The sequence below is a fragment of the Hemitrygon akajei genome, chromosome 4 (assembly GCF_048418815.1).
Source record: "Hemitrygon akajei chromosome 4, sHemAka1.3, whole genome shotgun sequence".
Classification (NCBI taxonomy): domain Eukaryota; kingdom Metazoa; phylum Chordata; class Chondrichthyes; order Myliobatiformes; family Dasyatidae; genus Hemitrygon; species Hemitrygon akajei.
Genome location: NC_133127.1, coordinates 164,398,750 through 164,425,417, shown reverse-complemented (window position 1 = coordinate 164,425,417; position 26,668 = coordinate 164,398,750). Strand labels below are relative to the sequence as shown.

At 39.0% G+C, this 26,668-nt stretch overlaps 1 protein-coding gene across 1 annotated transcript in view; it reads right to left on the bottom strand.

Annotated features, from left to right (window-relative positions):
- brca2 (BRCA2 DNA repair associated) overlaps window positions 1-26,668 on the bottom strand; it is a 107,193-nt gene that overhangs the window by 58,647 nt on the left and 21,878 nt on the right. Inside the window, exons 6-10 of the mRNA XM_073043852.1 lie at window positions 24,327-24,367; window positions 24,130-24,244; window positions 16,561-16,613; window positions 13,461-13,575; window positions 2,787-7,673 (exon numbers count right to left, since the gene is read on the bottom strand). Coding sequence (XP_072899953.1) covers window positions 2,787-7,673; window positions 13,461-13,575; window positions 16,561-16,613; window positions 24,130-24,244; window positions 24,327-24,367 — 5,211 coding nt within the window. The remainder of the gene's footprint in view (window positions 1-2,786; window positions 7,674-13,460; window positions 13,576-16,560; window positions 16,614-24,129; window positions 24,245-24,326; window positions 24,368-26,668) is intronic.

The window sequence follows — 26,668 nt, the reverse complement described above, 5'->3', positions numbered from 1 at the left end:
GCATTTAAAGATCGCATGGATGAACTACAACAATTGTTCATCCCAGTTTGGCAAAAGAATAAACCAGGGAAGGTAGTGCACCCGTGGCTGACAAGGGAAATTAGGGATAGTATCAAGTCCAAAGAAGGAACATATAAATTAGCAAAAAAAAGCGGCACACCTGAGGACTGGGAGAAATTCAGAGACCAGCAGAGAAGGACAAAGGGCTTAATTAGGAAAGGGAAAAAAGATTGAGAGAAAGCTGGCAGGTAACATAAAAACTGACTGTAAAAGCTTTTATAGATACATGAAAAGAAAAAGATTGGTCAAGACAAATGTAGGCCCTTTACAGTCAGAAACAGGTGAATTGATCATAGGGTACAAAGACATGGAAGACCAATTGAATACCTACTTTGGTTTTGTCTTCACTAAGGAGGACATAAATAATCTTCCGGAAATAGTAAGGGACCGAGGGTCTAGTGAGATGGAGGAACTGAGGGTAATACATGTTAGTAGGGAAGTGGTGTTAGGTAAATTGAAGGGATTAAAGGCAGATAAATCCCCAGGGCCAGATGGTCTGCATCCCACAGTGCTTAAGGAAGTAGCCCAAGAAATAGTGGATGTATTAGTGATAATTTTTCAAAACTCCTTAGATTCTGGATTAGTTCCTGAGGATTGGAGGGTGGCTAATGTAACCCCACTTTTTAAAAAAAGGGAGAGAGAAACCGGGGAATTATAGACCGGTTAGTCTGACATTGGTGGTGGGGAAAATGCTAGAGTCGGTTATCAAAGATGTGATAACAGCACATTTGGAAAGAGGTGAAATCATCGGACAAAGTCAGCATGGATTTGTGAAAGGAAAATCATGTCTGATGAATCTTATAGAATTTTTTGAAGATGTAACTAGTAGAGTGGATGGGGGGAGAGCCAGTAGATGTGGTATATTTAGATTTTCAAAAGGCTTTTGACAAGGTCCCACACAGGAGATTAGTGTGCAAACTTAAAGCACACGGTATTGGGGGTATGGTATTGATGTGGATAGAGAATTGCTTGGCAGACAGGAAGCAAAGAGTGGGAGTAAACCGGACCTTTTCAGAATGGCAGGCAGTGACTAGTGGGGTACTGCAAGGCTCAGTGCTGGGACCCCAGTTGTTTACAATATATATTAATGATTTAGACGAGGGAATTAAATGCAGCATCTCCAAGTTTACGGATGACACTAAGCTGGGCGGCGGTGTTAGCTGTGAGGAGGATGCTAAGAGGATGCAGGGTGACTTGGATAGGTTAGGTGAGTGGGCAAATTCATGGCAGATGCAATTTAATGTGGATAAATGTGAGGTTATCCACTTTGGTTGCAAGAACAGGAAAACAGATTATTATCTGAATGGTGGCCGATTAGGAAAAGGGGAGATGCACCGAGACCTGGGTGTCATTGTACACCTGTCATTGAAGGTGGGCATGTAGGTACAGCAGGCGGTGAAAAAGGCAAATGGTATGTTGGCATTCATAGCAAAAGGATTTGAGTACAGGAGCAGGGAGGTTCTACTGCAGTTGTACCTTGGTGAGACCGCACCTAGAATATTGTGTGCAGTTTTGGTCCCCTAATCTGAGGAAAGACATTCTTGCCATAGAGGGAGTACAGAGAAGGTTCACCAGATTGATTCCTGGGATGGCAGGACTTTCATATGAAGACAGACTGGATCAACTAGGCTTATACTCACTGGAATTTAGAAGATTGAGGGGGGATCTTATTGAAACGTATAAAATTCTAAAGGGATTGGACAGGCTAGATGCAGGAAGATTGTTTCCAATGTTGGGGAAGTCCAGAACGAGGGGTCACAGTTTAAGGATAAAGGGGAAGCCTTTTAGGACCGAGATGAGGAAAAACTTCTTCACACAGAGAGTGGTGAATCTGTGGAATTCTCTGCCACAGGAAACAGTTGAGGCCGGTTCATTGGCTATATTTAAGAGGAAGTTAGATATGGCCCTTGTGGCTAAAGGGATCAGAGGGTATGGAGAGAAAGCAGGCACAGGGTTCTGAGTTGGATGATCAGCCATGATCATACTGAATGGCGGTGCAGGCTCAAAGGGCCAAATGGCCTACTGCTGCACCTATTTTCTATGTTACCCATAAACTTTTGCCCCCTAACTCTCAACTCATGTCCTCTTGTTTGAATCTCCCCTACTCTCAATGGAGAAAGCCTATCAACGTCAACGCTATCTATCCCTCTCATAATTTTAAATACCTCTATCAGGTCCCCCCTCAACCTTCTACGCTCCAAAGAATAAAGACCTAACTTGTTCAATCATGGGTTAATTAGAAACAACACTTATATTACATAAGCATTTTGAGTTCATGCAAAATTTATAGATCATTGAAGAACAGATTACTCAAATTTATATTCTGGATATCAAAAATATTCAAAACTTCCCAAATGGATACAAATGAAACGAAAATCAGGAATGTAGAATATATTTTAAAAAATCAGAATTAGAAGTACAATCAAAGACGTTGGTTTTGAAGCATTTTTGAATTTGGAGAATTAAGTGCATAGTCAAGAATTAGTAAAGATCATTAACTATCTGATCTTCAGTATCCAGCAGCAACACTATTCTCTAAAATACTTAAATACTGCTGTCTAAAATGTTCAAATGTTAATGATTCATTTGTAGCAATCAGCTTTCCCTGGCTATATAGAATATCCATGGTTTACATTGGAGAAGTGTTCAATTAATGTATTTTTGCATCTTTATGAAAACCAAACATATTATACTACACAGTTTAATCAAAATTTAGCACAATTTACCTTTTGTAAATTTTTCCTCCAATCTTGATCTCTTCCCTGTTCTTAAATCAGGTCCAATGATTTGATCTGTGAAAGCATGGGTGCCTCTGAATGGCATGCCTGACATAAAATCCAAATGTTCATTATGGTCCATTGCTGCCTTGGAACTCTTCACAGTTTCTTCTGGTAGTTTGGGATGAGCGTCATAATTACTTCTCAATTCACACAGAACAGATGTAGAAGCATGACTTGCGCTGCAAACTGGATTAATTCCTCCTTCTGCAAGGGTATTAGATTTCTCAGCAGTATGACTCACTTTATCATTTTTATTTGAAGCCAACTGAATTCTTGCCATAGTTAAACTGTTTTCTTCTACCATTACTTCCTTACCCTTAGCTGTTTGAAATCCTGACATAAGCACACAAGTATTTGAAAAATATGTAGACAAATTTCTTGGAGGCCTATTAACCTCAAGATCATCGATTTTCTTTTTGTTTAATTCTACTTGGTCAGAATTTTGCATGTTTGAAGTCCTCTCTGGACAGTCATCCAATATTTTGTGAATTAACTCTGCAGCTCCCTTATCTTGATGTTCATTGTTTACAGTAGCATCAGCAAACAGCGAGGAAGTAGCTGATGATTGTAATTGCTGAGCTTTATCAAAAGGTGGACTTGTTGCACACTTTGAGCTACCTGGAGAGCTATCATTCATTTCAAATTCTTTTAACATACATTTAACTTTCTGAAGAGCAACATCAGAAACTAAAACTGGTTTCCCACTTGCTGTGTTGAAACCAAGTGATGCCTTTGTATAGGAGGTATCTGAATGCCTGCTCCCCTTGGACTTCACAACTTTATCACTGAACATTTTAAGCTCATCCTCACTGACTGCAACTTCAGCAAAGATTTGCTTACATTTTTTTAAAGATTCTTCTGCAACTTGAACAGATTTACCACTTGCTGTGCTGAAGGCAGTTGTTCCTCGTTTTAGAAACTGTTGAGGAAGCTCAAATGCAGTATCACCAGTAAAATTACCTTGGTTGTTAACAGTGGTACTTGGAATTAAAACTTTGCTTTCTCCAGATTCACTTTCCACATATTTCTCTTCCGCATATTTCTCATCAGCTTCACCTACAGATATACTGCTATCATTTGAAGCACAATATGCTAAATACTGTTTAGGTAGAAGACTATTCACTTGATTCATCTTGTCTAACCTGCGTGGAGGCTTAGCCCCCAAAACATTGTCATTTAAAGCACTGCCCTTGGAAGATGCATTTTTAAATGTTTCAGGAGACATAAAACTATGTTGAATTGTAAATCTATTGCAAACATCATCAAGAAATAATGCTTTTCCCTTATTTAAAGCTGTCTTTGATACACTGACTTGTTTACCACTAGCCATTTGGAAACCTTTCATTTCTATATTAGTATCTAGATCCAAATCAAATATATGCTCACTTTGATTAGAAAAATCATGGAACCTACTATGACTTTTAGAATTCACATGACTGTGGTTATCTTTCAGTTGTTTCACTGTTCCATTTTTAATAGCATTCTGAATCAGTGTAGTGCTATTACTTGCATGAAGAGATTCTGATGAAATATCTTTCATAGTATGTTTTGCTTCATTCAAAAGATCCTTCTCAGCAAACAGAGCTTTGGCTTTATCAAGAGACGCTTTGCAGACATTAACCATCTTGCCACTAGCAGTTTGGAATCCTTTTATTGCAGTTTCTCTTGCAATAAACGGTGCATTAGTTAGAATTAATTCTTCTCTATTTCTAAATGAGTTACAGAGTTCAGAGTTTTCATCATTTGGAGCTATAAATGCAGCAGAAATCGAATGATTTGGTACAGCCTGACAAGTTTGTTTTTGATCACTTAATTTCTCCTCTGCATCAATTTTTCCTAAATGAATTTGAGAAGCATTCATCCGCTTATTAAGTTGAGAGGCATTTTTTTCTATTTCTATAGGCAGCTTGGGCTTTTGCAAATTTTCATTGCAGCAGTCTTTGGTCTTAAGCAGGTCGGTTTTGGGGACACTGACTCCCCTACCATTGGCAATCTGGAAACGTGCAAGATCATTACTCTCCTCAGTATTTATAGCTTCATCTGAAGACCTAATGTGGCTAGCAGAAGCTCTGGACAATAAGTGATCATCAGATAATTCTACCTTACTACCAAATTCCATATCCCCTCTTTCTTTTGCACTACTATAATCAGATTGATGGATATACTTTTCCCAAACTGTATTTTTCATTCTACCACGTTTCACAACATCTATGCTATCAGACTTTTCCAAGACACTGTGCTTAGTGGATAAGTACATTGCTTTTTGTAGAGAAGCATCTTCCAGTATGTTGGCAGACCCAGTGCCATCTATCTGAAAATCATCTTTTCTATCACTATTCACTATCTTCTCATTTTGCAAAATGCTATCCTGACTACTTTTACTGCTTAAATTGAAGAGAGGTGGATGCAGCAGATTTGACTCACTGCTTTTTACAGTCTCTATATCACCTAATCTATCTTCAGTTATCTCTTTAGACCCACTAACAGAATTGCTTAATAAGTAACTTAAAGCATCAGTTTCAAGTACTTGAACATTAGTTTTATCAAAGTCATTGCCAATATCCCTGAAAATATTTTCTGCTTTTTTCAAACTCTCAGCAGAGGGCTTGATTGCACTCCCACTTGCTGTACAAAAACCTCCACGGTCCCCTTTAAAATTCACTTTATCTCTCAGAGGTGGATTTACACTATTAAACATTGTGTCTGTATGAATTTTAACACTGTCCAATGAATTTATGTGGAAGTTTGGTACTGTAAAAGCTGTAATTTCTTTATTTTTACCGATAAAGCCAAAGGAAGCAACAAGTTTATTTGGTACGGTTTTGTCCATTTCTTCTGTGGTCTGCTGATAGATTTCAGAACTAATCAGGGTTTCTGAAAACTTTGTTAGTGGTTGTGAGTTACAAAGCTTATTATTCAATTCTATTGAAGAATTAACATCCTGTCTCTTATCCAAAGCAGGTGGATGAGTACAATCTAATTGCTCAATGAGCAAGTGGGTACTCTTGTCCACATCACTGACTGCAGACTCCTTTCCAAACTGTGTAAATTCAAATTGGCTATTGGTGTCCTCCAACATAGTAAAAAGTTTGCTCACATCTTCTGCTTGACTAGCTGTCAAATATTTGTAGTCGCCATCCATATTTTTCTGTGCTAAAGGTACAAAGGAATCAAAAGTGTGCATTTTTGTCAAAGTTGATGATGACTGATTTACCACTTCCATGCTAATCTGGGGCTCTGGAGACTTAGTTTTAATTTCTGGATTAATTGAGGAGATTGGACAGTTGCCTTGATTCTCAAATGTATTTCTTGAAGTGACTAACTTAAGGATGACTGCCTGTGCAGAACTTGCTTCTAGATTGTCATTTTTAATCTTTTTGCATAATTTCCCTTGTGAGGAGCTTTCTGTAGGCATATCTGTGCAATGCTCTGGAAGATCTCTATTGGAAGATCCATAATTATAAGGTTCAGGCATCAGGTTCTTGGTGCTTTCCAAAACTGCACAAATTTCCTTTTTCATTACAGAATTTAAATCTGCTCCAGGACCTCCAGATTTCAATTCTGTTCTATCAGTGTTCTCTTCTTTATATGGTTCAATGTTGTGTGAAGACTGGGTTATTTCAGCTAGCTTATGCAGTTCTGTTTTCATAACAGATGCAGGAAGATCTGTTCTTGTTTTGTTGTGCAAATTACTTGTTGACTCAGATGATTTGTTCCAATGCATTCCAAGACCATATGGAGCAGAACAGGACAAATTATGTTGTACTTTCCTGGCTTTTACAGGTATGTTGTCTTTGCAATCTAGTTCATATTCAGGCAATATAGTTGAAGAAACCAAGAATGCATCACTGATGGCAGCTTTCAATTTTCTAGTCTTCAAGGTGGATGCCAACACTGCAATTTTTCTATTCTGAATGTGAAGATTTGTTTCAGAGCACTTCCCCTTTTCACTTCCTATTAAATTATGCAAGTCAGATCTTTGATTTGCATTTAACAACTCCTTTTCCACAACAAGACTTCTCTCAAAATGTTGCTCTTGGCTCAAACAAATTGATACTGTTTCTATATTTTGTTTTATTTGAAGTTCAGACGCACTAGACTGATTCTTCAAAGTTCTGTTACAGTTTTCAGGATCAGGACAAAATTGTTCTGTTTTATGTAAAACCCTGCAGGAAGGATGAGATGACAGTGTGTGAATTACAACTGAAGTGCTGGTTATTACATTTGTTGATAACTGGTCAGAAAATGGTGTAATACACATATTGTCAAAATGACTAAGAGAATTTTTGTCTTTAAATTTGATTTCACCGACATCATGATGCACAGAACTTTGTTTTTCATCAGCTAAAGGTTCAAAATCAGATTTCCCATTATGCTGTTTAACAGTATTGTCAGACAGATTTACCTTCTCTGCTTGAACATAATTAATAACTGCAGGTGCACACTTCTCCTCTGCATCTTTACCTTGCACATCAAAACTATTAGTCATCATCATTTCAGATTCCATGCTTAATCTTTCAGCCACTGTACGACAAGCTGTGGCAAAGATTCTACGCTTCTTGTTTTGAGAAGATGTTCTGTTCAATGGCGTCACAAAATTATCCCAACAACTGTCATTATTAAAAGTACGTGATAGCTTATCAACAGCTTCATCTTTAAGATACTGATATGTTGCGTCATCTTCTATTTTGTCAGATCTGTCCAAAAGCAGACTTCCATCTTGTAAACTTTGTTTTGCTTCCACACCACGTTTCCCACTGGTCTCGTTGAAATCAATGCACAAAATATTTTCATGAGAAGCACCATCTTTGTTTTTTCTGCAAATGGTGAGATCTAAACAGAAAATCAAATTGAACATTAGTCACTCAATTCACATTGAATGAGCAGAAAAGATCTAAGTGAACATAAGGACCTGTAGTCACCCCAACCACAATCTATTCCAGCTGCTACCACCTATGAAGCAATACCACAGCGTAAAAGCCAGGATCAACAGGCTCTGGGACAGCTTCTTCCACCAGGCCATCAGACTGATGAACTCACGCTGATTTGAGTGTACTCTATATAACATTGACTGTTCTATTTATTATAAATTACTATGATTGCACATTTAGACAGAGATGTAATGTAAAGATTTTTACTCCTCATGTATGTGAAGGATATAAGAAATAAAGTCAATTCAATTCAACCTGTAAGTAGAGGAAATTCTAACAGTAACAGGGGCCTAATCCTCACCAATGATGCAAATGTTTTTCTCCATGAAAGTATTTAAACAAAAATGATCACTATGCACTCTTTAGGAAACAAAGTCTGGTTGTATTTAGTGGAACCTGTCCACCATATTGTGCGGCTAAATGCAAAGTTTTATCTGGTGAAACTATAAAATGATCATGAATGTCAAATAGTGGAAGCAGCAATGTGATAGCAATAAGGTCATAAACAATAGAGCAGTTCACAGCTCTGCAATCCTGCCAGATCAGACTGCAAATAAAGTGGGCAATTAAACTGATAACACAAAAAGGCCATTTTAGGAACAATCCATATTAAAGAGGTGAGAGCCCATCTTCAGCCATAAATGCTAGGTTAGAAATCCACTTAGACCAGATAACACGATCACTGCAGAAGCAGGGTTTCAGCCAACACATCACATGACAATGAGAACGCATATCTACAAGACCAAAACATACACTGCTTTGAGCTGAAGACCTTCTGTCCAACACTAGCTACAGGTTCCATAGCCTTTCACTGATCCATGGCACAAGAAGATCTGCCTAACCTGCCATTCCTACCTAGAACTGCAATCAGCAGTTTCTCCATATGAAGATTTAACCAATCTGACTGAAGAGAACCTAAATTTGCTGGGCAAAAATATCCCAAGATTCAACTGCATGTCTAGATAACAGTAGTGTCTGTAAAAGCTCAAGAAGGAAACTGTGCCTCTTTGCTTTGCTGGTTGCTAATAGTTTTAAATATTTCTTATATTCAAAGAGATTTAAACAACTAGAACTGAAGAAAACAACATTTAAAATTTAAAAACAAATAAAAATAATGTAAAATGTAATACAGATTAATTTTAATCTGAAGCATTACAATTCCTGCTGAGTGCATTAGGTCCTGGACCATGCAAGAATGTAGCCTGACTCAGGATCCAAAATGTTTAGCTGATCTTGAATTGCTGGTCATTACTCAAAACCCAGCAGCAGAGTTTGAAATCTGTCAAGGTATAATATTACTGTATTGCTGCATTTTACAGCAAGCATATGCATGAAGTACTGAACTTGCCAAATGCTGGTATTTGCAAATATAGCCACTGATACTTGTCAGAAACCCAACTCTTTCAGACCAGCCTACAAATAGCAAACTCACCACAAATAGTTCAATTACAACTTTCAAACCCATCTGTGGACTTGAAAAAAGTCAGACTTATTTCCTTCCAGTTATATGTAACTAAAGCAAACCAAATTATAACAAGGCAATTCATAAAATCAATCTTAAAACTACTGCTGTCCACCATGCAGTAATATGCTGCACTGCAGACCGGCACTCGCCATTTTAAAGTATTTTTGACAATTTAAATTTCATAATGCAGATAACTGGATTCACTCTAACACAAGAACAGTAATTGATCACAAAGATACATAATTTATCTACTGCATTTTAATTTGTATTTCCTCATTATGCCCCACATTCATTGTTAAATTTGGTAAAGGAGTTATTGGCTCCATCAGTACAGTTGTCGGAGTTTAGAGCACCATATCCACACCAATCAAATACTCATTTATATGAATCCCATTTACCAGCAATTGGTTAAAAAGTCTTCAGTGATTAAAGTGCTCAACCAGATACTTTAACATGTTATGAGAATACCCGTATCTTCCATCTTCGCAGGTAGTGCAACACAGATTGTAATCAATTAAGTGAAGACATTCATTTAGCCCTCAGATTCCTAGATCATAAACCTATGCCCTCATCTATTATGCCTTTTTATCCAATAATAGAGACATCTTTATTATGGATAACTTCCCATCTTCCACCCTATGTATGCCCTTTATAATCTTCCAGCACCCCTTCCCCATCCTTCTCCTCTGCTCTAAGGAAAACAAACTAGGTCAAACTGGCTCTCATCATAGGGAATACGTTCTATCCTATGGAACATCCTGGTAAATTTCATTAGCACTGTCTTCAGGCATTCATACCTTCCAAAGTGTGGTAACCAGAAATGCATACTTAGCCTGTGGCCAAGTGTTATCAAAACACACAAAATGCTGGAGGAACTCTGCAAGCCAGGTAGCATCTAAGGAAAAAAGCACAGTCGACGATTCGGGCTCAGATTTCCAGCATCCGCAGATCTTCTTTTGCTTGCCAAGTGCTAGTGGTATCAAGTTGCTCATTATTGAATCAACTAATGAAGGCCAGCATTTGACATGCCTTCTTCACAATTTAATATATGTGCTGTCTTCTTTATGGATCAATGTACATGTACACCAAGGTCCGCATGTTAGTCAATACCTAATTCATTTGAATATTTTTCTTTTATCAACTTTTGTTTTCAGTATATGGTTTTAGAAGTCCAACAAAAGAGTTAAGAATAGAAATAGGAACTTGAATATAAAGAAACCTTTAGAAATTCAACAAAAACACAATTAAAATTGAATCTAGTGGTGCATCATAATGTAATTATGAACCTAATAGAAAGATGATTGATTCCTTAGAGCAATTAGTCTAAAATCATCTCAATGTATTAGAATATCTGAAATTGAAGAGTAAAGATTAGCACAAAATTAATTATACCTGGCTTTTGCTGATTTCCACATTTTTGGGCTGATGACATGCATGAAGACTTTGATGGCAAAGGTTGAAACTGTGTTTTCATTTGTAACTCAGTGCGCAAGGGATGTTCTTACTTTCATGATGTAGAGGATCTTTTGCAGTGCATAGAAAGTTCCTTGAATACCCTTTTATGGTGGAAAGCAATAAAGTATGGTCTTCGCCAGCTACTTGATACTTTGCTGTATCCTGAACCAGCAAAGTATTTCTAGAAACTACAGACTGATTGGACTTGTCATAATTATTAGCAGAGCTGGCTTTGTGATCTTTTAAGGCAATCACTGGCTTTAATTGGCTTACTTTACTATCAAAATTACTCCCCTCTACACATGTTCTTTCCATATTGCATGAAGGAACACATCCAAATGCTACATTTTCAGAACCTGAACCCAATCTTCTCTCATCAGATGAATAAATTTGCAGTGAATTAACAATAATCAAACAATTTGCATCAAGAATTTCAAGACTGGGAAGTTCTGACAATTGTAATCTACCACCTGTACAATTTGAAGTACTGGATTTTTCTTGCGCTTTAGAATTCTTTGTGCTTTCATCATTTGCTTTGAAATCCTCAGCAACTCCACAATAACTAAACTGATTCTCTATTGTTACACATACTGAAGAGCAAGCCAAATTCTGTGCCATTGAACCTATTTCTTCATTAGAGATGCAACTAGTTCCTTTATCTTTTTAATTTGAAACAAACAGCAAATTCTCCATGTTGCTCAAACACAATGTACCTGTGGAATGAACTATATTGTTTGAGTCTCCATTAATCATCTGGCTTTCATCAAGTTTTAGATGTGACCAGTTAGACACTGAAGATATACAGTGGCCTGACAACTTCTCAGAGCTTCTGTCATGCAAGTTTTGATCAACAGGCTTCATGTTATTTGAGAATCCTCCATTCATATGAAAGTCTGATTCAGCTACAATACTTTGGAAGGAATCATGAGATGCTAAGTATTTAATGGCATTTATCTTAAAATTATTCACTGCAAGTTTGTTCTTTCTATTTATTGTATTAGTTTTTATTCCCCATGGTCCCAAAAGTGTATACTCAGTGAAAGATACAGGCACAGTTTGCTTTCCATTTTTACAGCTTCTGCTCTTATTAACCAAGTTATCCAGTCCATCATTAGACTCTAAAAACATGCAAAAAAATGTCAAGAATCTTAAGTGTCTATAATTATCAAACCATACTTGGAGAAGTTGCTAGAGATTTTGTTGAGTTTTGGTTTAGAATTGCCACTTTAGTTCATAGCGGCTTTTAGTTCTCCACGTTCACTATCAATATTGAGATCTACAGTACGTGAATACACAAGGCCAGAATCAGGCTCCACTTTTAACTGCTCCTCCTCCCTGGCTAACCCCTCGTCCATATTGTACATGTAACTCCTGGTTAAAGATTTTACTGCTAGTGTTGTAGGGTATTTCATGTAATGTTTTTCTGTAGAAGCAGTGTGTTCTGCTGGTAGTGTTTCGGCTACCATGAAAGATAAGGGATGCTTAGGAATGTGGTATCATCCAATCAGGATGGTGGATCTGGGAGAAGGTTCCAGAGAAAGCTGCGGGAGAGATTTTGTAACGGACACTGAGGAGGTGGGTTGAGGTCTTTTTTGGCAGGAGATAGAAAGAGAAGCAGTTCAAGAGAACCGGCTATAAGAATCCAGTAAGAATGCACAATTTGATGGAACCCAAGTCAGGGAATTCTACCAGGGATTGATGAATAGGAATTGGTGTCGTGAGCATGTTAGACACAGAGGCTTCTGGAAGATTTGAGCTCCAACCTGTGCACATTTGATAATTATGATGGGCCCTTTTGTTTTTTCTTTCTTTCTTTAATAAATGGTTAAGCTAACCAGTTATAAAATATACATTCTTTATAATTGCATGCAGTGTATGGTCTGCTATTTCTTGCCACTGGGTGATTGCATGGGTGCAGCAAGTTGCACAGTATTCACACAAATTGGGGTTCGGGTGGGCGAGGTATCCCAACCTCACGGGTTTGGTGGGATGGATGTCGTTTCTATCCTAGATGTACGGAGTCAGAAAAGGTGCTTTTCTCACCACTGCGTCCGGTGGCAGTCAGTGAGGGGCGAATGAGCCGCACCTCTAGAGATGCCCAGTAAAAGGGGGTTTCATACAGAAGTATATTTCCAAAGAGTTGGGAATCACACAGTCTGAAATGACACATCTTTATTCTATTTTTATACTGCACTGTAAACAATGATTTTGAAAAGCATATGATAATATGTTTATATTATTTTCCTTAAGTGCCTTAGTAATACCAAAGTGGTTAAGATTCAGCAGATTTGAATTTGCATAGAATTCTGAAAGTTCAGCATTTGATGCTGGTGACTTTAAGGAGTTCCTCACGATTAACTAATGGTCAGTGGCATGGAATATCACTTTAGTTACTTTAATTGCTATTTTGCATCAGATTAAGAAGGTTCTTGCATCCTCAAAACGTTGTAAGTTAGAAAGAAAACAGAGAAGCTGAAAATCTGAAATCATAATGGAAAACACTGGAAACACTTAGCCTGTCATACTAGGAAAAGTGAAAAGAAAATCAAAGTCAACATTTATTATCAAAGCCTCTTTGCCAAAAAATTTGAAGCCATCAAATTTAGAAGTTAAGAGAATACTCAGCAAATAAGATAAAGCAATTGTTAATTAGCTGATTCAACATTTTGCAAAACATGTTAGTAACACAGACAAGGCTTTGAACAATTCCTTTACTTGAATTACAACACACAGGGAAGTTTATTTAGGAGAAAAACAATTAAAACTTACTACAACTCTGATTAACCTCTTCAATTTCTTCATTTTCCTCCTCCCCAGTTACAGGTAGCATGCATTGCCCAAAACCAGATGCATTACACTCCTTGTTTAAGTTACTGTGTAAAAACTGCAAGCAAATTAATAATTAGAATGTTAATAGCAAACTCATTTTAAAAAGCTTCACCTTTTTAAAACACACAAATAGGTTGATTTTAGTTTTAAAGACTAACAAAATATTATTTTTGTATGTCTGTAGAATATGTAAAAGTATTCCATTTGTTTAGCTGGTAATACTGCAAAATGTCCAAAATAATCAGGATCAATATGTTACGTCTCAACCAGAGTTCCTGCAAACCATTATTAGAAATAAATACTCCGTCTGCCTCTTGTATTCACTAGATACACAAATACTTCTATTTAAAAAGGCAAACTTTACATGATCCAACATTTTCTAACACACTTGGTGGCAAAGCTTACCAGTAGACTCATTCCCAACATAAATATAGACATTTAATCTGTAGGTATTTTTGGTGCATTTTCCCCCCAACTTTGGTACTGCCTTATTTGCTGCACTTGATAAGCTCACACATCCTCCTATATCATTAGCACCTGAACATCTTTCTACGTAATAACCTTGCTGCTTTTTTTTTGCTGACAAAATTCAGAAGATTAGACATGCTGTCAGTGTCTCTGCATCAGGTCAGAGGTCAGTGACATCCTGTCACTAACTTAGAACTAATTTAAGATGACACAACCCAAACCTATAAAACTTTAGAAGAAATTGTGCTACACCTGAAATCCTCCTTTTGTTCCCTTGACATTTTGCCTACAACCTTTTTAAAAAATGTTTTTAATTGCATGGCACCAGACATTCTACAAATAGTCAGTACTTCTCTTCTATCAGGCTGCTTCCCAAAAGCCCTGAAAACTGCAGTTTTTAAGCCTCCTTTAAAAAAAAACCTAGATGCCTCAGTAATTAGTAACTACAGGCCTATATCAAACTTGCCACGTTTAAGCAAAATCACTGAAAAGGTTGTTTATCAGCAACTTAATAGTTTTTTGGCACTAAGCAAAAATATGGATTTCAACAACATCATAGTACTGTGACTGTTCTGGTCAAGGTTTTAAATGACAATATGTTTAAACCATGATGATGAAGACATTTCAGATTTATATAATGTCATCAAGTGACTATGGCAAACATAAAATCACCAAAAAACTGTATTGAACAAATCACTGATTGGATGAGTCAAAAATTTCCTCCAGTTAAACAAAGAAAACTGAAATAATTGTTTCTGGTGCCGAAAAAAATGGTCAGTGCTCACTTAGAATCCCTGACATAACTGAACACAAACCAAACCAGAAACCTTGGTGTCGTGATGGACTTGGACTTACATAGAAACACAGAAAACCTACAGCACAATACAGGCCCTTTGGCCCACAAAGCTGTGTTGAACATGTCCTTACCTTAGAAATTACCTTGGGTTACCCATAGCCCTCTGTTTTTCTAAGCCACATGTACCTGTCTAGAAGTCTCTTAAAACCTATCGTACCCGTCTCCACCAGCACATTCCACGCACTCACCATTCTCTGCATAAAAAGATTTACCCAACGTCACTCAACCTATTCTCATAAGGCATGTTCCCCAATCCAGGCAAAATCCTTGTAAATTTCCTCTGCACCCTTTTTATTGTTTCCACATCCTTCCTATTGTGAGGGAACCAGAACTGAGCACAGTACTCCAAGTGGGATCTGACCAGAGTTCTATATAGCTGCAACAATACCTCTCGCATCCTAAACTCAATCCCACAATTGATGAAGGTCAATACACCATATGCTTTCTTAACCAGAGTTAACCTGCGCAGCAGCTTTGGGTGACCTATGGACTCTGACCCCAAGATCCCTCTGATCCTCCACACCAAGAGTCTTACCAGTAATATTACATTCTGCCATCATATTTGACCTACCAAAATGAACCACCTCACACTTCTCTGGGTTGAACTCCATCTGCCACTTCTCAGCCCAGTTTTGCATCCTATCAATGTCCCACTGTAACTTCTGACAGCCCTCCACACTATCCACAACACCCCCAACCTTTGTGTCATCAGCAAATTTACTAACCCATTTCTCCACTTCCTTATCCAGGTCATTTATAAAAATCACAAAGAGCAGGGGTTCCAGAACAGATCCCTGAGGTACACAACTGGTGACCAACCTCCATGCCGAACTTAAATTTTAACTGCCACATTAAGACAATTACAAAGTCAGCCAATACCACCTTTAAAAATATAGCGAGAGTTAAAGGGCTTATGTCTCAGCAAGATCTAGAAAAACTCATCCATGCATTTTCACAGGTCTCTGTAAAAAATCCCCCACAGATGCAGCTCATTCAGAATGCTGCTGCTAGAGTCCTTACTAAGATCAAGAAAGTAAGAACATATCACTCCAGTTCTCATATTGTTAACACTGGCTTCCTGTCCAGAGGATTGACTTTAAAATATTACTACTGGTTTATAAAGCACTGAATGGTCTAGGGCCAAAATATTTCTCCGATCTCTTGCTGTATTGTGAACCTTTCAGGTTGTCTGGGCTGGGGCTGCTTTTAGTTATTATGCTCCACATACCTGGGATAACCTTCTAGAGGTCTAAGTTCTTTTAAATGAAGGCTTAAAAGTTTGCTATAACTTTTAATTAGAATCCCCTGCACTCCAACTTCCATTTTTCATATTTTTTGTGATTATTCTCTTGTATATTGACTGAAATTTCATGTTTGATGTTTATATCTTGTTCTATGTAAAGCACTGAATTGCCTTGTCGTTGAAAAGTGCTATACAAACAAACTTGCTTGCTATCTTGATGTACTTATATATGGAATGATTTGTCTGGATGGCATGCAAACAAAAGCTTTCCACTGTACCTCACTACATATGACAATAAAAAGCAATTACCAATTAACCATTAAAAACTGTGTTAGCAAATCACAAATAATAAATCAATCCCACCATCATGGGATTTTGATGGATGACAATGTACAGACCAAGAGTGTAAGTTATGGAAAATAAAAACCTCCCTTACTATTCTCAAACAGACAGCCATCCACACACAATCTTACCAGAGGCATTTGTACTTCTTTAACCTTGTCTTGAAGCAATTCACTTTCCTTGGCTAAAATGAAAAAAATAAATTCACATAATTTGGGGACATGCACACTGAAAAGAAATCGTGAATCTATTGACAGCATATTGCAGAATGCCATATGCTGAAAACAGAAGTAACCACATTCTTGACGTCACATTCGTTTATAAGCACGAGTTTAATTGCTGACCTTTCTACTTAAAAAAAAATAAGCCTGACATTTGCAAACAACTGAACACCATTGAACAGAATTTTAATACTACATCCATAAGAAATGAAGTTAGAATAGCATCTTGGATTGTAAAAGTTGGAACAATCAATTGTCAAGTGAAGGAAATATGTAGAAGGGATAGAAATACTGGAGTTCAAGAGTCATGGAAAACTAAAATAGAATAGCAAAATTTAGGAAGACAATTATAAAATTACCAAAATTGAAATGAAATTGAGAAAAATTAAGACAAAGGCAAATATTATTAAGACAAAGCAATTCAAAAACATGTCTAACTGAAGTAGACTTCAAGAACTATTGGCCACAGGTGGTGAAAATAAAACACTGCAAGACAGGGAAACCCAAATATTATCAAATACTAAAGTAGAATTGAACTATGTGATGCATGGGCTGGTGGAAAACAGCAAATAGATTTCATGGAATAAGGCAGATATAAAGATATAGCAAGATTGGTAATCAGTTCACTCAGGTACAAAGGTAAACTAGCCAAGAATATAAAGGAGGATAGTAAAAGCTTCTTTAGGTATGTGAATAGCAAAAAAAATAGTTAAGACCAAAATTGGGCCATTGAAGACAGAAACGGGTGAATTTATTATGGGGAACAAGGAAATGGCAGATGAGTTGAACAGGTACTTTGGATCTGTCTTCACTACGGAAGACACAATCTCCCAGATGTAATAGTGGTCAAAGGAACTAGGGTAAAGGATGAACTGAAGGAAATTTATATTAGGCAAGAAACGGTGTTGGATAGACTGTTGAGTCTGAAGGCTGATAAGTCCCCGCGACCTGATGGTCTGCATCCCAGGGTACTTAGAGGTGGCTCTAGAAATCGTGGATGCATTGGTAATCATTTTCCTGAATCTGTAGAACATTGGAACAGTTCCTGCTGATTGGAGGGTGGCTAATGTTGTCCCACTTTTCGAGAAAGGAGGGCGAGAGAAAACAGGGAATTATAGACCGGTTAGCCTGACGTCAGTGGTGGGAAAGATGCTGGAGTCAATTATAAAAGAGGAAATTACGACACATTTGGATAGCAGTAGAAGGATCAGTCCGAGTCAGCATGGATTTATGAAGGGAAAATCATGCTTGACTAATCTTCTGGAGTTTTTTTGAGGATGTAACTATGAAAATGGAGAAGGGAGAGCCAGTGGATGTAGTGTACCTGGACTTCCAGAAAGCTTTTGATAAAGTCCCACATAGGAGATTAGTGGGCAAAATTAGGGCACATGGTATTCGGGGCAGAGTACTGACATGGATTGAAAATTGGCTGGCTGACAGGAAACAAAGAGTAGTGATTAACAGGTCCCTTTCGGAATGGCAGGCTGTGACCAGTGGGGTACTGCAAGGTTCGGTGCTGGGACCGCAGCTGTTTACAATATACATTAATGATTTAGATGAAGGGATTAAAAGTAACATTAGCAAATTTGCTGATGACACAAAGCTGGGTGGCAGTGTGAAATGTCAGGAGGATGTTATAAGAATGCAGGGTGAGTGGGCAAATGTATGGCAGATGCAGTTTAATGTGGATAAATGTGAGGTTATCCACTTTGGTGTCAAGAACAGCAAGGCAGATTACTATCTAAACGGAGTCAAGTTAGGAAAAGGGGAAGTACAACGAGATCTAGGTGTTCTTGTACGTCAGTCAATGAAAGCAAGCATGCAGGAACAGCAGGCAGTGAAGAAAGCTAATGGCATGCTGGCCTTTATAACAAGAGGAATTGAGTATAGGAGTAAAGAGGTCCTTCTGCAGCTGTACCGGGCCCTGGTGAGACCCCACCTGGAGTATTGTGTGCAGTTTTGGTCTCCAAATTTGAGGAAGGACATTCTTGCTATTGAGGGAGTGCAGCGTAGGTTCACAAGGTTAATTCCTGGAATGGCGGGACTGTCATATGTTGAAAGTTTGGAGCGACTGGGCTTTAATATACTGGAATTTAGAAGGATGAGAGGGGATCTGATTGAAACATATAAGATTATTAAGGGATTGGACACACTGGAGGCAGGAAGCATGTTCCCGCTGATGGGTGAGTCCAGAACTAGAGGCCACAGTTTAAGAATAAGGGGTAGGCCATTTAGAACAGAGATGCGGAAAAACTTTTTCACCCAGAGAGGTGGATATGTGGAATGTTCTGCCCCAGAAGGCAGTGGAGGCCAAGTCTCTGGATGCATTCAAGAGAGAGTTAGATAGAGTTAGATAGCGGCGTCAAGGGATATGGGGAGAGGGCAGGAACGGGGTACTGATTGTGTATGATCAGCCATGATCACAGTGAATGGCGGTGCTGGCTAGAAGGGCCAAATGGCCTACTCCTGCACCTACTGTCTATTGAAACTACCTATAACAAAAAGGCAACATGGAGAAAAATTGAACAAAGAAAAAAGTGTTCAAAAACAATCAGAAAGTTTTAGTACCACTTGCACGTCGTGAAACTTATTGTTTTGCAACTGCAGTACATTGCGATACATAGTAATAAAAGCAATAAGTACAGAAAGTACAAAAATATTGGAGAAGTGTACAAGGGTTCACTGAATATTCAGAAATCTGATGGCAGAGGGGAAAAGCTGTTTCTGAAACACTGAGTGTGTGCCTTCAAGCTCCTGTACAACTTTCTTGTTGGTAGCACCAAGAAGAGGGCACATCATTGGTGACAGGCTCCCTTAACGATGGATACCACCTTTGAGGGATCTCCTTGAGGGTAGGGGAGGCTAGTGCCCATGTTGGAGCGTGCCAAGTTTACAACTTACTGCAGCTTTGTCTGATCAGTTAGAAAGTTCTCCAGTGTACATTTGTAGAAATCTGCAAGCGTCATTGGTAACATACCAATTCTCCTCAAACTCCCAATGAAATATAGCTGTTGTTGTGCCTTACGTGTAATTGCATCAATGCTGGGCCCAGGATAGATCCTCAGAGATGCTGACACCTAGGAACTTGAAACTGCTTACCCTTTCCACTTCTGATCACTCGATGAGGACTGGCATTTTCCCTTGACATGTCCACAATCAATTCTTTGCTCCTACTGACACTGAGTGCAAAATTCTTGCTGCAACAGCGCTCATCTAGCTGATCCATCTCCCACCTGTACATCTCACCACCATATGAAATTCTGCCAATAGTTGGGTTGTTGGCAAATTTATAGATTGTGTTTGAGCTTTGCCTAGCTGTATAGTTGTGGGTGTCGAGAAAGTAGAACAATGGGCATCCTTGACATGTGCCATCGTTGATTTTCAGCGGAGATGTTACTCTTAGTCTATGGTCTCTGGATGAGGAAATCAAAGACCCAGTTGCAGAGGGAGGTATAGAGGCCCAGGTTTTGGAGCTTTTTAATTCAAGTCAAGTCATTTTTATTGTCATTTCGACCATAACTACTGGTACAGTACATAGTAAAAATGAGACATTTTTCAGGACCATGGTGTTACATGACACAGTACAAAAACTAGACTGAACTACATAAAAAACACAGAAAAAAAAACGAGACTACAGACCTACCCAGGACTGCATAAAGTGCACAAAACACTGCAGGCATTACAATAAATAATAAACAGGACAATAGGGTAGTGAAGTGAAAGACCAGGCTCTGGGTGCTGAGGAGTCTGATGGCTTAGGGGAAGAAACTGTTACATAGTCTGGTGTGTGAGAGCCTGAATGCTTCGGTGCCTTTTCCCAGACGACAGGAGGGAGAAGAGTTTGTATGAGGGGTGTGTGGGGTCCTTCACAATGCTGTTTGCTTTGCGGATGCAGCGTGTAGTGTAAATGTCCATGCTGGCGGGAAGAGAGACCCCAATGATCTTCTCAGCTCACCTCACTATCCGCTGCAGGGTCTTGCGATTCGAGATGGTGCAATTTCTGAACCAGGCAGTGATGCAGCTGCTCAGGATGCTCTCAATACAACCCCTGTAGAATGTGATGAGGATGGGGAGGGTGGGAGATGGACTTTCCTCAGCCTTCGTAAAAAGTAGAGATGCTGCTGGGCTTTCTTTGCTATGGAACTGGTGTTGAGGGACCAGGTGAGATTCTCCGCCAGTGAACACCAAGAAATTTGGTGGTCTTAACGATCTCTACCGAGGAGCCGTCGATGTTCAGCAGGGAGTGGTTGCTCTGTGCCCTCCTGAAGTCAACAACCAACTGTTTTGTTTTGTTCACATTCAGCAACAGGTTGTTGGCTCTGCAGCAGTCCGCTAGCCGCTGCACCTCCTCTCTGTAAGCTGACTCATCATTCTTGCTGATGAGACCCAGCACGGTTGTGTCATTGGCGAACTTGATGTAGTTTGAGCTGTGTGTTGCAGCACACAGTTAGTTATAACTGAGTTAATTTTAACTCAGGGTATGATTGTGTTGAACACCAAGCAGTAGTCAATGAACAGCAGCCTGCCCCCAAGTATTACTACTACCCGGGTGATCCAAGGCCGAGTGGCAAGCCAATAAGATTGCATCTACTGTAAATCTGTGGTAGTGATAGCCAAAATGCCACCAGAACTAAAAATCATCACATTGTAATAAGTTTTTAAACCTTAACTGTTTTGTCAATGTGGAAGTTTAGACTTGGATAACACAGCCAATCAATATGAGGGTTCAGTCTCTTTGGCCCTGCTCAGCAAACCAGACAAGCACTGAAAAGCATTGAATGTGATGGAAGTTTCTAATCATCAAGATTCATGATTGTTTAATGTTATTTCCAATACACAAGTGTAAAGGAGAACAAATAATTGTTACTGCAGTTGTGAAAATCAAATATAGTATAAATGCACAAGGTAGCTTAAATACATAGATTGATTGCATGTGCATAAAGTGATGCTAGGCAAACGACAGTGTGTATATAAGATAACTGCCTGGAAATGATAGAAGTAATGATGGTTGAAGAATGTGAAGGGGTTGGTTACTGGGTGAAGGTGTTAATCAGCTTTACTGCATGGAGAAATAAACTGGGAGTCTGGTGGTCCTTGCGTGGATGCTACATAGCCTCCTCCTTGATGGGAGCAAGGAGTCCATGAGCTGTGCTGGTGAGACCCTTCATGATATTATACACACATAATGTATATGTATGTATGTCCCTGATGGCAAGTAAGTTGGTACTGGTGATGCTTTAGGCAGGTCTGACTACCCATTGTTATCTCTTTCACCTCAAGACGGTTGAAGAAGTTTGGCAAGAGTTGCCAAATCCTAAGGACTTTCTACAGAGGCACAGATGAGAACACCCTGACTGGCTGCATCACGGCCTGGCACAGGAACTGTACTTCCCTCAATTGCAGGGCTCAGCAGAGTGGTACGAGGAGCAAAGCACATCTGTAGATGTGAACTTCCCCACTATTCAAGACATTTACAAAGACAGGTGTGTAAAAAGAGCCCAAAGGATCATTGGAGACCCGAAACACGCAACCACAAACTGTTCCAGCTGCTACCACCTGGGAACCAGTACCACAGCATTAAAGCCAAGACAGCTTCTTCCACAGGGCCATCAGGCTGATTAATTCATGCTGATACAATTGTTGATATATTCTATGCTATACTGACTGTCCTGTTGCACATACTATTTATTACAAATTACTATAAATTGCACATTCAGACAGAGACGTAACAAAGATTTTTACTCTTCATGTATAAAGGATGTAATAAAGTCAATTCAATTCAAATCTGTAGAATAGAAACATAGAAAACCTAAAAATATAGGCCCTTTGTCCCACAAAGCTGTGCCGAACATGTCCTTACCTTAGAAATTACCCAGGGTTACCTTTAGCCCTCTATTTTTCTAAGCTCCAGGTGTCTATCCAGGAGTCTCTTAACAGACCCTATCGTATCCGCCCTGTCATTATATAAAAGAGAACATATTTGATGTGGACAGAATGATGAGAGTGCAGATGTGGACAGTCCAGCTCTCTTCAGGCTCCTCAGAAAGTAGAGGTGTTGGTGAGCTTTCCTGTTTGTGAAGAATGTGTTCTGGGACCATGAGAGGTTGTACAAGATGTGAACTCCTAGTAGCTTGAAACTGCTTGCTGCTTCCATTTGCTGTGTTCCTGATGTAAAGGTGTGTGAGTTCTTCTGAACTCAATAACCATCTCCTTCGTCTTGTTGATATTGAGGAAGAGTTTGCCTGGCACCAGGCCTTGAGTTTTTCCTGATCTCCTCTGTATTCATATTACTATTAACATCTTATCTCCACTTAATTCATCCATAGCCATTCACTAGAGTTAAATGTCTTCATTATTGTCACAGCCTTCCTTCTGTAGTAAAGAAAATTAACCTAGTTTTGTTAAAGACAGGCAGATATGAAATATTCTTTAAATAAACCAGCACATAAGTTTGAAAGCAACACACACACACAATGCTGGAGGAACTGAGCAGGCCAAGCAGCACCTATGGAAAAGAGTAAATAGTCAAAGTTTTGGGCCAAGGTAAAGGAAATACAAGTCAATTAGTCAAACACTTTACACAATGAATTGCCATTTTGTTGGCCATGGCAAATATATCTTCGGAAGAAATCTCCAGCTTTTCTCAAATGCATCAGTTATTTTGTTCATCAATAGATTTTCCCTCTGGTCAAAATGAAAGGGAGATATCCACATTATCCTTATCCTTATTTTTAATACAGTTTCCTAGATTTTTATCTCATTAGGTAATCTTGAATTATAATTCTGTTCTGGATTACATTTATCGAAGTTAAAAATATTCATTCTTCCCTTGGAAAAACTAGTATAGTTCAGATTACTGTTTAAATATTAAGGAACGCATAACATTTAAAAGAAAAATAAGCAGACTTCACCAGAAGATTATCATTTGAAGATAATTTAGTTTTTAATGACATCATGCTGGAATTTCTCATTTCCACACACCAACTCTTCTTTGGAAGGCAGAATGCTTACCTCATCATTGCCTTTTTCCTCATCAGCAGAAAAAGAGGCCTTGGATCTCAGCCCAAGGCTACAATCCTATTATTCTACACTACAGTATGGTCAACTGTGCAGTGTAGTTAGGAACAGAAGATGTGCCATTCTTTCTTCAGCAAGTGACAGACTTCAGAAGTGAAGCATTTGCTTCACCGATCCAGCAAAACTCTAAATATAGCCTTGACAATAATCTATAAATATTTGATTTACTATGTCCAATGTTGCCAACTGATTCAGGAGTATTATTTTTCTATAATGTAAACAGTTGTTAAATTTTAAGTTAAAGAATATTTCAGATTATTGGTACAAAATCCAGTAGTCATAACCAAGCATCCGTAAATTCAATTTCAAAACATTAATAAAAACTATCAATACTAAAGCTTCTGCTAATTATTTTCAAATGATTACTTTGTCTACAATCAAGGTGAAATCTTGTACGCTCACCTTTACAAATAATAACAGTTGGAGTTAATGATGGAGGAGTTGCTAATGAACTAGTCCAAGACATGTCTGGATCCATCTCAGCTCCAAGGCTTTCTAAAATCTGTTCTGACAAGACCTGGTTTAGAAATAAGATTTCAATATTTTCCCTTGAAATACAAAATAAATCAAAGAAAAACTAAATTTTTAAAATTCCTTACCTTACTTGGTACCGGAGAACTGAAAAACGAACTTCTATCATCTGCAATTAAACATTTAATGAAGTATGAGCATTTTGTAACTCTGTTAGAAATTTTTCTCTGAATATTGCAGAGTATTCAGTTTTATTTGGTACACTGCCCATGTGAAAAACTGTTATCTATTTAAGAATGACTAATTTTTTTCCAAAAAAAACTTCAGCTCCAGACTGACAAGGTCATCTGGGAGACTGAAAACCACAGAGATGAGACTTTTACTGAGGTGGTCACACCCAGAGATAGTAGATGGGTAGTCACGAGAAGTAAGGAGGGTAAGCAGTCATGGCCCCCAGTAACAAGTATACTTCTCTGGATACTGCTGGGGGAGGAATGACCCATCAGGGCACAGCAGCAACAACCAGGCCACTGGCAGTGCTGCCAGCTCAGTAGGGAAAACATAAAACCTATAGCACAATACAGGCCCTTCTGCCCACAAAGTTGTGCCAAACATGTCCCTACCGTAGAAATTACTAGGCCTACCTATAGCCCTCTATTTTACAAAGCTCCATGTACCTATCTGAAAGTCTCTTAAAAGACCCTATCGTATCCGCCTCCACCACCGTTGCCGGAAGCCCATTCCACGCACTCACCACTCTCGAGTAAAAAAAAAATTACCCGACATCTCCTCTGTACCTACTCCCCAGCACCTTAAACCGGCGTCCTCTTGTGGCAACCATTTCAGCCCTGGGAAAAAGCCTCTGACTATCCAGGAGGGAAGGGTAAAGTCAGGCAGAACAATGATAGGAGACTCGTTATTTAGGGGGATGAACTGCAGACTGTGGCCTCCAAAGACTGTGTTGCCTTCCAGATGCTAGGGTCCAGGACGTCTCAAGATTCTCAAGAGGGAGGGTGAGTAGTCAGAGGTCATGGTGCACATTGGCACCAATGACATAGGTAGAAACGGTGAACTGATCCTATGTAGCGTGTATAGGGAGTTAGGGAAAAGGCTGAAGAACAGGACGTCCAAGGTAGTAATCTCTGGACTACTCCCAGTGCCACATACTAGTCAGGACAGGAATGATTATATAGATGAATGAGTGGCTGAGGAAGTGGTGCGGGGACGGGGTTTCTGAATCACTGGGATCTCATCTGGGTTAGGAACGACCTGCGTAAAAAGGACGGGTTACACTTGAAGCCAAGCAGGACTATTATCCTTGCAGGCAGGATGCTGGAGCTATTGGGAAGGGTTTAATCTAAGTTGACAGTGAGATTGGAACCGAAGTGATAGCACTGTGGATAGGGCAGTTAGTATACAAGCCAATGCAGTGTGCATTAAGACCAAGGATGGACAGGCATATGATCAGACAAAATTGCAGTCAGTGGGATGAGGTGAAGTGTAACATGGGGGCAAAATCAAAAAAATTGATGAATACAGGACTGAAGGTGTTATACTTGAATGCATGCAGTAAACAGAATAAGGTAGATGATGTTGTAGTGCAGTTAAGAGATCAGCAGATATCACTGAAACTTGGCTAATAGAAGATCACAGTTGGGAGCTTACAGGCAGGTAGGCAAAGGATGTGGGGCAACTGTTGGTAAAAATTAAATTTAATCCTTAGAAAGAAGTGACATACTGTAGGATCCTTGTGGGTAGATGTAGAAACTGCAAGGACAAAAAAAACCACAAAACTCCCTTATGGGAGTTATATACAGGCCCTCGATCAGTAGTCCAAATGTGAGAAATAGAAAATGCACGTAATGAGGGCAATGTCACAACAGCCATGGGGGATTTCAATATGGAGGTGCATTGGGAAAAATCAGGTTAGTGCTGGGTCCCAAGAGAGGGCATTTATAAAATGGCTACGGGAAGGCTTTTTAGAGCCGCTTGTGGTCAAGCCCACAAGGGCAAAAGGCAAATCTGGGGCCAGATTTAATTAGTAAGTACAAGGTAAAGGAACCCTTAGAAGGCAAAGATCATAATATGATAGAATGCACTCTGCAGTTTGAGAGGGAGAAGATAACGTCTGATGTATCAGTACTACAAAGGGAATTACAGAGGCACTAGAGGGGAGCTGGCCAAAGTTGCTTGGAAGGGGACACTAGCAGGGATGAAGGCAGAGCAGCAATGGCTGGAGTTTCTAAAGTCAATTCAAAAGGAGCAAGGTAGATACATCCTAAGGATGAAGAAATATTCTTAAGGGAGGTTGAGGCAAAAAGAGAAGTCGAAGAGAGCATAGAAGTAAAAGAGAGGGCATATAATATAGCAAAAATTAGGGGGAAATTACAGGATTGGGAAGCTTTTAAAACCAAACAGAAGGCAACTAAAAAGCCATTAAGGAGAGAAAAGATGAAATACGATTGTAAGC